The sequence below is a fragment of the Carassius auratus genome, chromosome 50, assembly GCF_003368295.1.
Source record: "Carassius auratus strain Wakin chromosome 50, ASM336829v1, whole genome shotgun sequence".
In the NCBI taxonomy this organism is placed as follows: Eukaryota; Metazoa; Chordata; class Actinopteri; order Cypriniformes; family Cyprinidae; genus Carassius; species Carassius auratus.
Genome location: NC_039292.1, coordinates 17,357,300 through 17,370,132, shown reverse-complemented (window position 1 = coordinate 17,370,132; position 12,833 = coordinate 17,357,300). Strand labels below are relative to the sequence as shown.

Here is a 12,833-nt window from a genome sequence, read left to right as displayed (position 1 = left end):
ATCTGGACCATAGAACGGAACTCTCAAAGCCTTGACATTTGGGTATTCGGGAGATAAGTCAGAAAATGCACCACACGAAATTCAGATGTGGGGGGTAATTTCTAAATCACACAAGGTCCCTAGATATTGTGCGAATTGAGTTTAGGTCAAGAAAATCACAGTTGATATTCCTTTCAGTGCATTTGTCACACAAAAATGAAAGGTCAGGTTGAACACATTGAATTATGGGACATGGTATCTATAGAGCACTCTATAATGAACATTATAGACCACCCATTAAGTCTTAATATTCCAAGCACACACAAAATTAATGTACTTTGCACAGTACATACTGAAAAAAAATAGTATGAGTAGTAAGGTAGTATGCTACTTCGAACAGTTATTGCGTTTTGAAAAAAAAAATTGCCTTTTGAAACAATTCATCAAATTTACAAATTTCTCTCCCTCACATGCACACTCACACACACACACACACACACACACACACACATTTTGTTTTTATGTGTAAAGTGGGGACATCCCATAGGTGTAATGGTTTTTATACTGTACAAACTGTATATTCTCTGTCCCTTCACCAACCCTACACCTAACCCTAACCCTCACAGGAAACTTTGTGCAATTTTACTTTCTAAAAAAAAAAATATTCTGTATGATTTATAAGCGTTTTGAAAAATTGGGACATGGGTTATGTCCTCATAAGTCACCCTCTTCTTGTAATACCTGTGTCATACCCATGTCATTATACAGAGTTGTGTCCTGAATGTCGCAAAAACAAGCCCACACACACATACATGCATAAACGCACAACTAAAAAACACATATTTAAGCATGCACACATACACGCCCCAAAGAAAATGAAATATACAGAAAATACAGCGTTTTACATATTAAAAAAAGAAATAAAACCAAAAAGCTGAATGTAAAAATCTGAGAATTTGTCTCCCATGTCCATTGTCCCAAAGTTTATTGTATCATCACATCTGTTTAAGCTCTAGCTGTATGTATAATGGATATATCAATGGGCAGTGCTGTTTAAATATTTTACACTAGTTGACTATGTTTTGAGTGGAAAACTAACTGCACAGTTTATGCATATTGCATACTATACTGCAAAACAGCATCCATTATGCAACAATAAATGCTTCCAACAGTAGAATGCTACATTGTTGCTACTGTACATTCAGTGACTGGCATCGAAAAATATCTTAATAAAATAATTTTAAAAAGGTAAATCCACATTGTTAAGAAATTTTGGTATTCCAAACAAATAATGAATCAAGAAGGACAGTAGTTCCTTTGCAGACAATGTTTAGATTTGCACTGTGACTGTATTTAAGCTTCAAAATTCATGAAAGTTGTGTTCATTTGTGAAAACTTATCATGATGAAGAAAACCTTTTGTAGGTCACAGGTAGGACACACCTCTTATTCTCTTTGATAATCTGAAATCCAATGGAAAAAATCCAATTAGATTTTTGTCGAGGGAACCAGGGTAATGCTAACTTCCAGTTTGACCTACAAAAAACATGTCACCCCTTCGGCACTATATGGTACTGTAGGTAAATTCCAAAGCATTGCATTGTGGGATACTGCATTCCACACAGCTCACTCTGGTTGTATGTTGAACATTTCTGTAAATGTAGGCCATCCTGGTATTCTATTCTTACAGAAAATTCACAGCATACATACTTTGTACTGAAGAGATGCTAAAATTTTGTTGCAAAGATAGCCAGCATCTTGCGTATGGAATGATGGGACCATAAGCACATAAATACATGAGCGACACTCACACATCAATTATGTTCACACACTCTAAAAAAAAACAGGCATGTGGACAATTTATAAAATAAAGAAAAACAAAGAAACAACATGCAATCAAAGAATACCATGCATGTCATTTATATCACCATTTTGACAATTTGGGCTAGTTGTTTTCTTTATTTTGTCTTGACAAAATGAGTTATTGTACTGAAAGACAGATCTGCATATCTTTTCAAGGCAATGCAGTACATAAAAACTGTTCAGTTGCATAAACAAACTGATTTTTATTTGGTAACCTTTACCAGAAACCACTTTTGTAACAAGAACCACAATGTGAGATGCTGGCAAGCAAAGAGTGAGGGCGTATCGTTAAATATGTTCGTACGTAAACGTCATCACATTGCCTGGTCACCAGGTAGAGAACTGCTTCACAGCGGGATGATAGCTGCCACGCACAGAGATGCAGACAAGTAGGCAAGCAGAAAACAGGAACTCCAAAAGCCCTTCGTCTGCATAGTAAAAAATCCAACCGCAAAAGTGCTCCATTCAGAACTGCGACAGAACACAGGTGAAAGTGCAGTGCCACTGCTGGCCATGCTGGGAAGGATTCGTGCTCAACGAATGTTGTGAATGATAATTTCCACCCACACACTGGAGTTTACTGTGTGTTAGAAAACACTGTAATCCATTGATCTCAATGTTGATGATGCTTCACATGAACAAAGCGATGGTTTGCAAAAGTGAATATCCTTCTTGCGCTACAATGTACGTTTGTTGACTATTGAGAAGGCAGGTGGGTCCAGTTGCGCTTTTGGAAATCCTGTTTCATTTGCACTTGATTTCAAACTAATCCCAATCATCCCATATGCTCAAGACACATTTATATAGACAAAATGCCCCCCATCAGAGCTTTCTGTATTGCAGTGGTTCTCAAAATTTGCCAGACTGCTGTCATAGATACTTTTAGCTAATGGAGCTAAATTAACCAACAGTCTAAGTAGCCAATCACTACAGTTTGAGAACTACTGCTCAAGTGTGTAAATGCACTCAGCAGGATGAAAGTATAGGATAATCAGAGGTCTCAGGTAGGGACTGAGAAGATCCTCTTTGGTGCAGAGTACAGCTGCCGACTCCTGGCTCTAAAGGCCCAACGTTTGATCAGGTTGTCACAGCAATGAAAAGTGGGCAGCCCATGGATGCATGGAGTCAAAGCTAGCCATCCAAGGTAGCAGAACGGTTTTACATGAATGTCTGTGTTCACATGTGTGCTGCAGTTGTGCATGTTGCAAAGACGCTTGTTTGGCATTCTCAAGTCTTTATGTGCTTTTGTGGGTGGTTCGTGCAGTTCTCCAGTGGGCATTACTGATGTGTGTAACTACGGACAAGCATGGCTAAGGCCACTCATGGTGATAACGTTTGCCGTTCTTTTTCCGCTCTTTCTGCAAGTGCTCCAGTTCTGCCTCATACATCATCTCCTGCATCAGGTATTTCTCCCTGCGCATGCGATCACACAGGTCTTTGGGCATGTCTGGAATCATGTGGGCTATGAAGGTCTTAATGCCAAACACCAGGTGCTATGGAGAATATAACAGACAATCAAACGATGGGAAAATCATAAACTTTAAATAATCTTAGATTGAATTGCAGTATTGAAAAGTAGCTAAATTAGCCTTGTGTGAAGGAAGACCAGTGCCATCATGGTGCCATGACAATGAGCACTTCAGGAATCTCAGTAGTCCTACATACAGTATTGTTCAAAATAATAGCAGTACAATGTGACTAACCAGAATAATCAAGGTTTTTAGTATATTTTTTATTGCTACGTGGCAAACAAGTTACCAGTAGGTTCAGTAGATTGTCAGAAAACAAACAAGACCCAGCATTCATGATATGCACGCTCTTAAGGCTGTGCAATTGGGCAATTAGTTGAAAGGGGTGTGTTCAAAAAAATAGCAGTGTCTACCTTTGACTGTACAAACTCAAAACTATTTTGTACAAACATTTTTTTTTTCTGGGATTTAGCAATCCTGTGAATCACTAAACTAATATTTAGTTGTATGACCACAGTTTTTTAAAACTGCTTGACATCTGTGTGGCATGGAGTCAACCAACTTGTGGCACCTCTCAGCTGTTATTCCACTCCATGATTCTTTAACAACATTCCACAATTCATTCACATTTCTTGGTTTTGCTTCAGAAACAGCATTTTTGATATCACCCCACAAGTTCTCAATTGGATTAAGGTCTGGAGATTGGGCTGGCCACTCCATAACATTAATTTTGTTGGTTTGGAACCAAGACTTTGCCCGTTTACTAGTGTGTTTTGGGTCATTGTCTTGTTGAAACAACCATTTCAAGGGCATGTCCTCTTCAGCATAGGGCAACATGACCTCTTCAAGTATTTTAACATATGCAAACTGATCCATGATCCCTGGTATGCGATAAATAGGCCCAACACCATAGTAGGAGAAACATGCCCATATCATGATGCTTGCACCTCCATGCTTCACTGTCTTCACTGTGTACTGTGGCTTGAATTCAGAGTTTGGGGGTCGTCTCACAAACTGCCTGTGGCCCTTGGACCCAAAAAGAACAATTTTACTCTCATCAGTCCACAAAATGTTCCTCCATTTCTCTTTAGGCCAGTTGATGTGTTCTTTGGCAAATTGTAACCTCTTCTGCACATGCCTTTTTTTTAACAGAGGGACTTTGCGGGGGATTCTTGAAAATAGATTAGCTTCACACAGACGTCTTCTAACTGTCACAGTACTTACAGGTAACTCCAGACTGTCTTTGATCATCCTGGAGGTGATCATTGGCTGAGCCTTTGCCATTCTGGTTATTCTTCTATCCATTTTGATGGTTGTCTTCCGTTTTCTTCCACGTCTCTCTGGTTTTGCTCTCCATTTTAAGGTATTGGAGATCATTTTAGCTGAACAGCCTATCATTTTTTGCACCTCTTTATAGGTTTTCCCCTCTCTAATCAACTTTTTAATCAAAGTACACTGTTCTTCTGAACAATGTCTTGAACGACCCATTTTCCTCAGCTTTCAAATGCATGTTCAACAAGTGTTGGCTTCATCCTTAAATAGGGGCCACCTGATTCACACCTGTTTCTTCACAAAATTGATGACCTCAGTGATTGAATGCCACACTGCTATTTTTTTGAACACACCCCTTTCAACTAATTGCCCAATTGCACAGCCTTAAGAGCGTGCATATCATGAATGCTGGGTCTCATTTGTTTTCTGAGAATCTACTGAACCTACTGGTAACTTGTTTGCCACGTAGCAATAAAAAAATATACGAAAAACCTTGATTATTCTGGTTAGTCACATTGTACTGCTATTATTTTGAACAATACTGTACTAGGAGATGTAGATGTAGGAGGTAATTTGGGTATTTTTTGCATACTGTTTTAAGAATACTACCTATTTGGACATACTAATATTTTAACTATTTTTCCAACTTGAACATATTCTGGTGGTTCTTGGCCAGAATAAGTCTTTTTGCCAAGAGTCAAAAGTCCGGCTCCTGTTATTCGGCCCAGTGCAAGCAGGGCTTGTATAGATGATAGCTGGCATGCGAGTCAGGGGTGTGAACAATTACGCTAAACGTCTCTTGTATCAGTGGCTAATGCACTTCTTGAGGCCAGGACAGTTAAGTTCATTACCTACACAATGATCATATAACAGCTGGCCTCCGTTACACTCACCCCACTTAATCTCACTCCCATCCGGGTCATGGCACCACTGTAATCTGCTCTTTCCAGGTCGCTCCATGCATGGTTTGAAGCAGTGATGGAAGTCAGGCACATTAACAGGACTCTAATACCGTGTCTACACCGGATGTGACAGCTGTCGTGTTGTGCTGCACAGCACCACAACAGCTAAAGGATGTCTACACTGTAAGCAGCAATGGGAGTTTTTACTGTCTGGGACCTTGGACGCACTGCACCGTGCCGCATACACTTTATCTAGCAGTCATATCCCCCTGCAGGCCAAGACTGGTTGCCCACTGAAGCTAAGCAGGGTTGAGCCTGGTCAGTACCTGGATGGGAGACCTCCTGAGAAAACTAGGTTACTGCTGGAAGAGGTTTTAGTAAGACCAGCAGGGGGTGCTCACCCTGTGGCCTGTGTGGGTCCTTAAGGCCCCAGTGTAGTGATGAGGACACTATAATCACAAAAAGCAACCCATCTTTCAGATAAGATGTTAAACCGAGGTCTTGACTCTCTGTTGTGATTAAAATGTATGTCCTTTCGAAAAAGAGTAGGGGTATATTTGCCCATTGGCCTCTGACCATGATGGCCTCCTAACCATCCCACTACACTGATTGTCTTCATCACTTTGTCTCCTCTCCACCAATTAGCAGTTGTATGGTGGCAATATGGCTGCCATCGCATCATCGAGGTGGATGCTGCACAGTGGTGGTGGATGAGGAGATTACCCCCTTCTATGTAAAGTGCTTTGCCCAGAAAAACGCTATGTAAATGTAAGGAATTATTATTAGTAGTAGACAGCATGACTGATTATAATTGGCTCCATTGAATTTTGTCACATTATGTTTTCCCACTTGCAACAGGTTTAAAGACTGAAGCCTCTAATGTCAGCACTAGTGCAACTCCTGAGGGAAGTGAGGTTTATCTGCATTGCCATCTTGTACCAGCTGGCCTCCATTAAACTTGAACAGGGGTGTCTAAACTCTGCCCTAAAGGTTTGGTGTCCTGCATAGTTTAGCTCCAACTTGCCTCAACACACCTGCCTTGAGGTTTCTAGCATGCCTAGTTAAATCTTGATTAGACTGTTTAGGAGTGTTTAATTAGGGTTGGAGCTAAACTATGGGGGTAAATCAGTAGCTAAACTCGAGAGGTTAAAAATCTGAATGTGATAACTTGTCATATTAATATTCGTATTTGTAAGTTGAAATTTACACTCACAGCTCTGACATTGGGTCCCATGAATTGTAGGCTGAGATTGTTAACAGTTTTTACTCAAATAAGTTTACAAAAATGTGAAGCACTGACCTCAAAGACTATGATAAATGCTAATCTGGCAGCCAAAACATGCCAGAACTGCAGGGTGAACTCATAGGGTTCAGGACTCCATGGAGGCGCTCTGTAATCCCGATATCTGTAGAGGGATAGAAGACAAATTTTACTCAACTATTTACATAGAGAGAAAAAAAACCTTAATGGCATAAAACAATATGAATGTTGCAGTACCTGCAGTATCGAGTATGATAACTCCCATTTTTTAATTCGCCCATATCAAAAACAGACAAGCTGTTGTTCAAGTATCCTCTTAGACATCTGTGTAAAGACACATAAAACGCAAATACACAGAATTAGTAAACTGAATTTGGGATTTTGAAGGCAATTAATAATCTTTTGTAATCAAGTTAATTAGTATGTCTAAATACACTGAGTACAATTTGTTCAAGTTGATTAACTGAATTTATAATTTTCAAAATAATTTCACAGAAATGCCCTGACATGGATGATGGTGAAGCTGAATCTTGGCAACCACCCATCACCACCAGAGCGGCTAACCAAATAAATCTTCTCAGCTTTACAATGCACACACCACTGGTGTGTTTGACTTAGTAACTGCTGCTTGTAATTGCTGCTTTCTTACTTCTCGTGCCGGTAACCCTTGTCCACACAGGGCCCATATTTAAAAGCATAGACAAAGCGAGGGATGTAATCTGAAGTGATGGCAATGACAAAGGCATTTGTTATGACAGCCACAACTCCAATGCCCTCCAGGATACCATGCCAGATTCCTAATGATAAAAAAAAAAAAAAAAAGAAATCTATCAAACCAAAATATACTGACATTTACCAGGACAGGTTATGCATAAATCTATAAAATAATCTGCTACATTAAAGAACATTAAGCATTTAAATATTCTGTATATTCATGCTAACATTCTATATTTACAACAAGCTAAAGGTAATTATAACAAATGACTGTTGTTTCTTGTGTTTAGATAGGAATAAATGAACACCAGGCTAATTCCTAGACAGGAATTAGCCTACACATGTCTGTGTAGTCTAGGCATGCGCTGTCTGTGTCTGGCCAAATGTGGGCCAGATCTGGGCCGGTTCTGGGCCAAAACTGCTTGCTGTTTGGTTTGAGGGGAAAAAGACCAACCAATGTCAGTGGCTCGGGCAGGCATCGGTCTCCTCCACTGCGTGACAAACTTGTAGGCGTCTAATCGAATCTCAATGATGTTGTTGAGCAGAGCAAGAAGAGGAGCCAGAGGAAACGCCGCCACAAAGATTGTAGTGAAACCAAACTGCAGAACTGTACAGAAAGCATATGAAATTTGCAGGCCATCTAGATTACAAGCAAGTAATGATACAAACTTGAATATTTTCAGTATAATCGTGTCATCTTGGGGGGGGGTCAGTCTAACAATTGCTTATTCACGGCAGAAGCTTGTCCAATGGATTGCAAACATGCTGCCTTAGTTAAACATACTTACTGTTACATGTTTTTGTGTTATTGTGGTGTTAACAGAGCAGTTATCAGCAACCTTCAGTTACATTAAATCAGATGTGTTATTTCTAAGATAGCGGTTGTCTAAGTTAAACGATGTAATTTGCTGCTTCTTCACCATGACAGAAAATGACACACTTCACCAGATCTCACAATAAGTGTTATCGAGCAGAACTCACCCATCTCCAGATACTCGTCCACCAGGCCGTGTGCGTTCATGGGCTGCAGGTTCCAGTCTCTATCCCACTGCGGCAGCTGTTCTTTACTGTTATTCTGCTCTCCTGCTCGTTTCATCTTACGCCGGGACCACCAGTTCTGCAACAGCCTGGAAAAGAAAAAAAAATGTAACAAATTGAAATTTGATATGTTATACAGTTTGATGGTTCTGTCTGTATCGAAATAATCAAGCAACAGAGCAGTACATGTGCTTTAATATGTTAGTCAACACTATTATTTTAAAGCACAACAAAAGATTATTAAAAAAAGCAATGATTTAACACTTTTGGACCCACTTTATATTAAGTGTCTTTAACTGCTGCTGCTATGTACTTACATTTAAATGAATAAGTTGATACAATGCACTTATTGTGTACATACATGCTTTTACATTGTAATCATATTTGAAAATACAATCCTGTAATTACAACTGTAATTAATTTCTGTAGTTACATGTTGACTCTACTTCTTAAACCTAACCATGGCACCAAACCTGCCCCTAACCTTACCTGTATCCCACCTCAATAAACAGCAACAAATGTTTTGCATATATATATATATATATATATATATATATATATATATATATATATATATATATATATATATATATATATATATACATACATTTTACTTTTTACAAGTCTTCTGTGTTCCATGAAAAAGACTGGTGAAATAAGTGTAAGTTCATAATAAGTTATTATTTTTTTCTGTGTTTTTTCTATGAACGTTGGAAGAGAGAACAGTAATGATAAATTAAACTAATGTCCCTCATCATGTTTCCTGACTGTCTGTTAAGTTCACTCTGTTGTCGAGGATCTTTCTGATGAGGCATACATTTCTCTCTGCACTGCAGTGTTGGCAAAATCAGCCAGACGTGAACGCAGTGGACAGGAACTGAGGACAAACTCTCTCTTTGTGTGTCCAGGGCAGCAAACATATCAAATGGCTAATAATTGAGTGACACAGACCTCTGTGTTCATACACTCAATAACAACATCTGATGGAATAATGTATATATATATAAAACAACATTAACATGTACTACAAAGAAAGATAAAGGATTGACAAAGAGACATGAAAAAATCGGTATGACTGCAGTTTAAGCTCAGGTGTTAAGAAAGAACCAATACAATCAAACAAAATGCAATTTACCCCATCCTGGAGGAAAAAGAGTGTATAAAGAGTTGATTGGCCAATTACGAGCAGTTTGACACAATACGTATCTTCCCAAATCTATGTGAAATATGCCAGCTGTATTGTGTATATACTAGGGCTGTCAAATGATTAAAATTTTTAGTCAAATTAATCAGAATTTTCAGTGGATTAATCAGGATTAATCACTATTTGCAATTACACCTGAATCCTAACCATTTTTTTTTCTGAAATGCATACCAAAAGATAAATAACAGGACACAGATACATAATTTTCATGTATTGATTCATCAATATGTGGTTCTTTTTTTCTGAATTTCAAAAGTTTAACATTTATTTAGATCAAATTTACCTGAGCACTATATCAAACCATGCCATTTAACTATAGATAGTGTAAGGGTTTTAGGTGAACCAGTGGTTAAATATAGCCACATATCTATGACATTATGCATAGAGAAACTTGAAAGAATGAACTCAGAAACACAAACATGCGCCCTCTGCACTCTGGGCACTCTTGTTTTTGGGAGGTGTTCATTTGCTCTGCCACAATACTTTAGGATCGATATTTTCACGTTCTGAAGGCTTCAAGTGCCAGTAAAACCAAGTAAAAATGCATATGCTTTCCCAAACAGCTGTAATTTTCGCTGCATTGCATGTAGGAGTTCTGCGCATGCGCAGTGTGAAACACAGGACGCTATAACAGGAAGAAGCTCCAGCGTATCAACTACTAAAGTCGTCTCTGTTTATCGAGCTTGGCATGAATGTATTTGAGAGTAACTGGGGTAAAACCTTAAGCGTCTTCGGTGTTTTCGTCGCGGCGCTCGCCGCTGTTTTTTACTATCTTGAGAATTCAGAGATCGACGAGACTTCCTCACCTTAATAATTTGTCACACTGCGCATGTGTGAAATGCGTTAAAAAAATTGGCGTAATTAACGACAAACAACTAATTAACGTCGTTAACGCGCTATTTTTGACAGCCCTAGTATATACACAATATACGATACTTTGTTTTATAGCCTCAGCCTCCAACAGACCATTCATGAATTATGTAATGCATACTGCACACCAGATTCCAATTTGCAGTTGTGATTTGTTTTAATTTGCTGGTGTCTATTTAATTTGTGGGAGAGAACAGTCATTATTGCAGACATTATACCAGTTCCAGTTTTTTTGAAAGGCTCTTAAAATGAATTATTTTCTCATTGTATGCTTGTCATCTTTGACATCTCAGGATAGCTTGAAAGTCTTGGTTAGCAGCTGAGAATGCCCAGTTATTTTTCACATTAACACTGTTGTAGTTCAGAGATGTCATGTGATACAGACATGGATACTCGGAGTCCAGCAGTATTTATTTTTTCTCTGTTGTTTTAGCTGTAATGTGATGGTTGGTGATATTTGTCCCGCCCCTCCTCAACTGTGATTGGACGATGGGGTTAACAGTGACACCGATGAGTTCTGTGTTTTACCCAAAGTTGAACATTTTTCAAATCACATCAAGCAAAAAAAATGCCAAGCACACAGTGTGAAATAGATGCTCACTGCTTTGTCACGCTGCTGCCGTTTTTGCTTTAGAAACAGTAGTGTGGCTAAAGAGCTTACACATACTGGCGAATTAACCATTACAGAAACATAAAAACATATTTTGGTAATCACCAACTGTTTTTAGAATCTACAGAATAAGCCACTGTGGATGAGATGTTAGAGAGCTTCAAACTAATGACCCAAAAACAGTGAAAAGATTTTCCCAGTTACGGCAATCATTTAAAGATACTGCAGGAGGGCCAGTCGTCGTGTTTCATGGCCTCCCCAGGTCTGCCTCTCTGATACTCACGGGTAGCCCAGCTCCATGAAGTTATTCCAGATCTGTTTCAACACCATAATCACTCCCATCTGTAGGCACAAGTCGATCAGACAACCACTGGGATGACACTAAGAGAGAGAGAGAGAGAGAAAAGCATACAAATTTGGTTGCCCTTGTGAAATAGAAGTACACTTTGAAAATGTACAAGATGAACTTACATAAGAGCAAAATGAATATTATATTTTTATTACACCGCATGTTACTTGCAATTAAATTAAAATGTAGTATGCGGTTTTATATAGTCTAAATCAGTGGTTTTCAACCTGTGGTCCGCGGTGTGGTATTGCAGGTGGGCCGCCAATTATTTTCTGTTCATTTCCAGTCCATTCTAGGGCTGTGCGATTAAAAGAAAACGTCCTAAAATCACAATTTGAGCGTGCCGGTTTCTAAATCGCTTTATAGCACAGTTTTCCGTGGCCCTGACCTCCCGTAGTATGCTATCTGATCCAATCAGAATGCATTGCGCATAGCGCGAGAACAGAGACTGGGCATATGCCTAACTCCAGGTTCACACACTGTCTGTGATGCGCCTTTTTTCTGAGCCAATGTTGACGGATCAGAGCGTTCTCACTGCGATAAAAGGCTAGAAATAAAAACGTGCGAAAATAATTCATGTCTAACACATGAGCATAGAGTGAATTTGTTAGTGAACAGGATGCAGTTTAAGTGAGAGGAGACACGTTTTAAGTGTGCACACTCTCTCCTCGCAAAGCAGTGTGTATCTGAGCAAGCACGACTGGTTTTGTGACAGAGCAAAGGAAATCTGCGTGCGAACAGAGAGATTCGCACTCGTGCATTATTTTAATGTGCTTTCGCGTTATATTTATGCGCTCTCACTGCTGACCGCATACACATACTGTATACACACTGCAAACACCTGAGGCACCGCTACAATTAATGAGCTCTATGAACAATGCATGGCAAAAAAGAAAAAAAAGTCCCTGTATACAGGATTTTTTTTTTTTTTTTTTGCCACAAGTCTATACATTTTTTTACATCTTCACTATAGTGATAATTTTGACTTATGTCTGTTCTAGAGATGTTACAACTTTTTGATAAAGCTCTGATTGGTTTTCTTTTGGAAATATGTTTCAAATTAATCCTGAATGCATTTATGACTGTAAAAGCATATCGGTGTGTGTCACAATTGCAAAATTGATCAAAAAAAACGCGATAGTTTTTTTTTTTTTTTTTTTTGTCCATGTTTATTCAATAAATACAGTTTAAAATCTAGCTTCTGAGTACTAAGTTATTAACCCAACAATAGCGGGGTCAGTTAATTTTTTTGAAGTGGGCCGCGCAAAAATATGTGTTTGGTTGTGTGGGCCGAGAGTTGAAA

General features: G+C 38.9%; 1 protein-coding gene across 6 annotated transcripts in view; it reads right to left on the bottom strand.

Moving 5' to 3' along the window:
- Nucleotides 1-959: 959 nt before the first annotated feature.
- Nucleotides 960-12,833, bottom strand: part of LOC113067194 (anoctamin-3) — an 85,963-nt gene continuing 74,089 nt past the window's right edge. For 4 of the 6 annotated variants that reach the window (XM_026239499.1, XM_026239495.1, XM_026239497.1 and 1 more), the window contains 7 exons: nt 11,465-11,562; nt 8,441-8,586; nt 7,914-8,066; nt 7,395-7,542; nt 6,983-7,069; nt 6,785-6,890; nt 960-3,334 (listed from right to left, as the gene is read on the bottom strand). In XM_026239499.1, the coding sequence (XP_026095284.1) occupies nt 3,152-3,334; nt 6,785-6,890; nt 6,983-7,069; nt 7,395-7,542; nt 7,914-8,066; nt 8,441-8,586; nt 11,465-11,562 (921 nt within the window). In that variant the 3' untranslated portion in view covers nt 960-3,151. The remainder of the gene's footprint in view (nt 3,335-6,784; nt 6,891-6,982; nt 7,070-7,394; nt 7,543-7,913; nt 8,067-8,440; nt 8,587-11,464; nt 11,563-12,833) is intronic. The other 2 variants (XM_026239500.1, XM_026239496.1) reach the window with 1 other exon arrangement.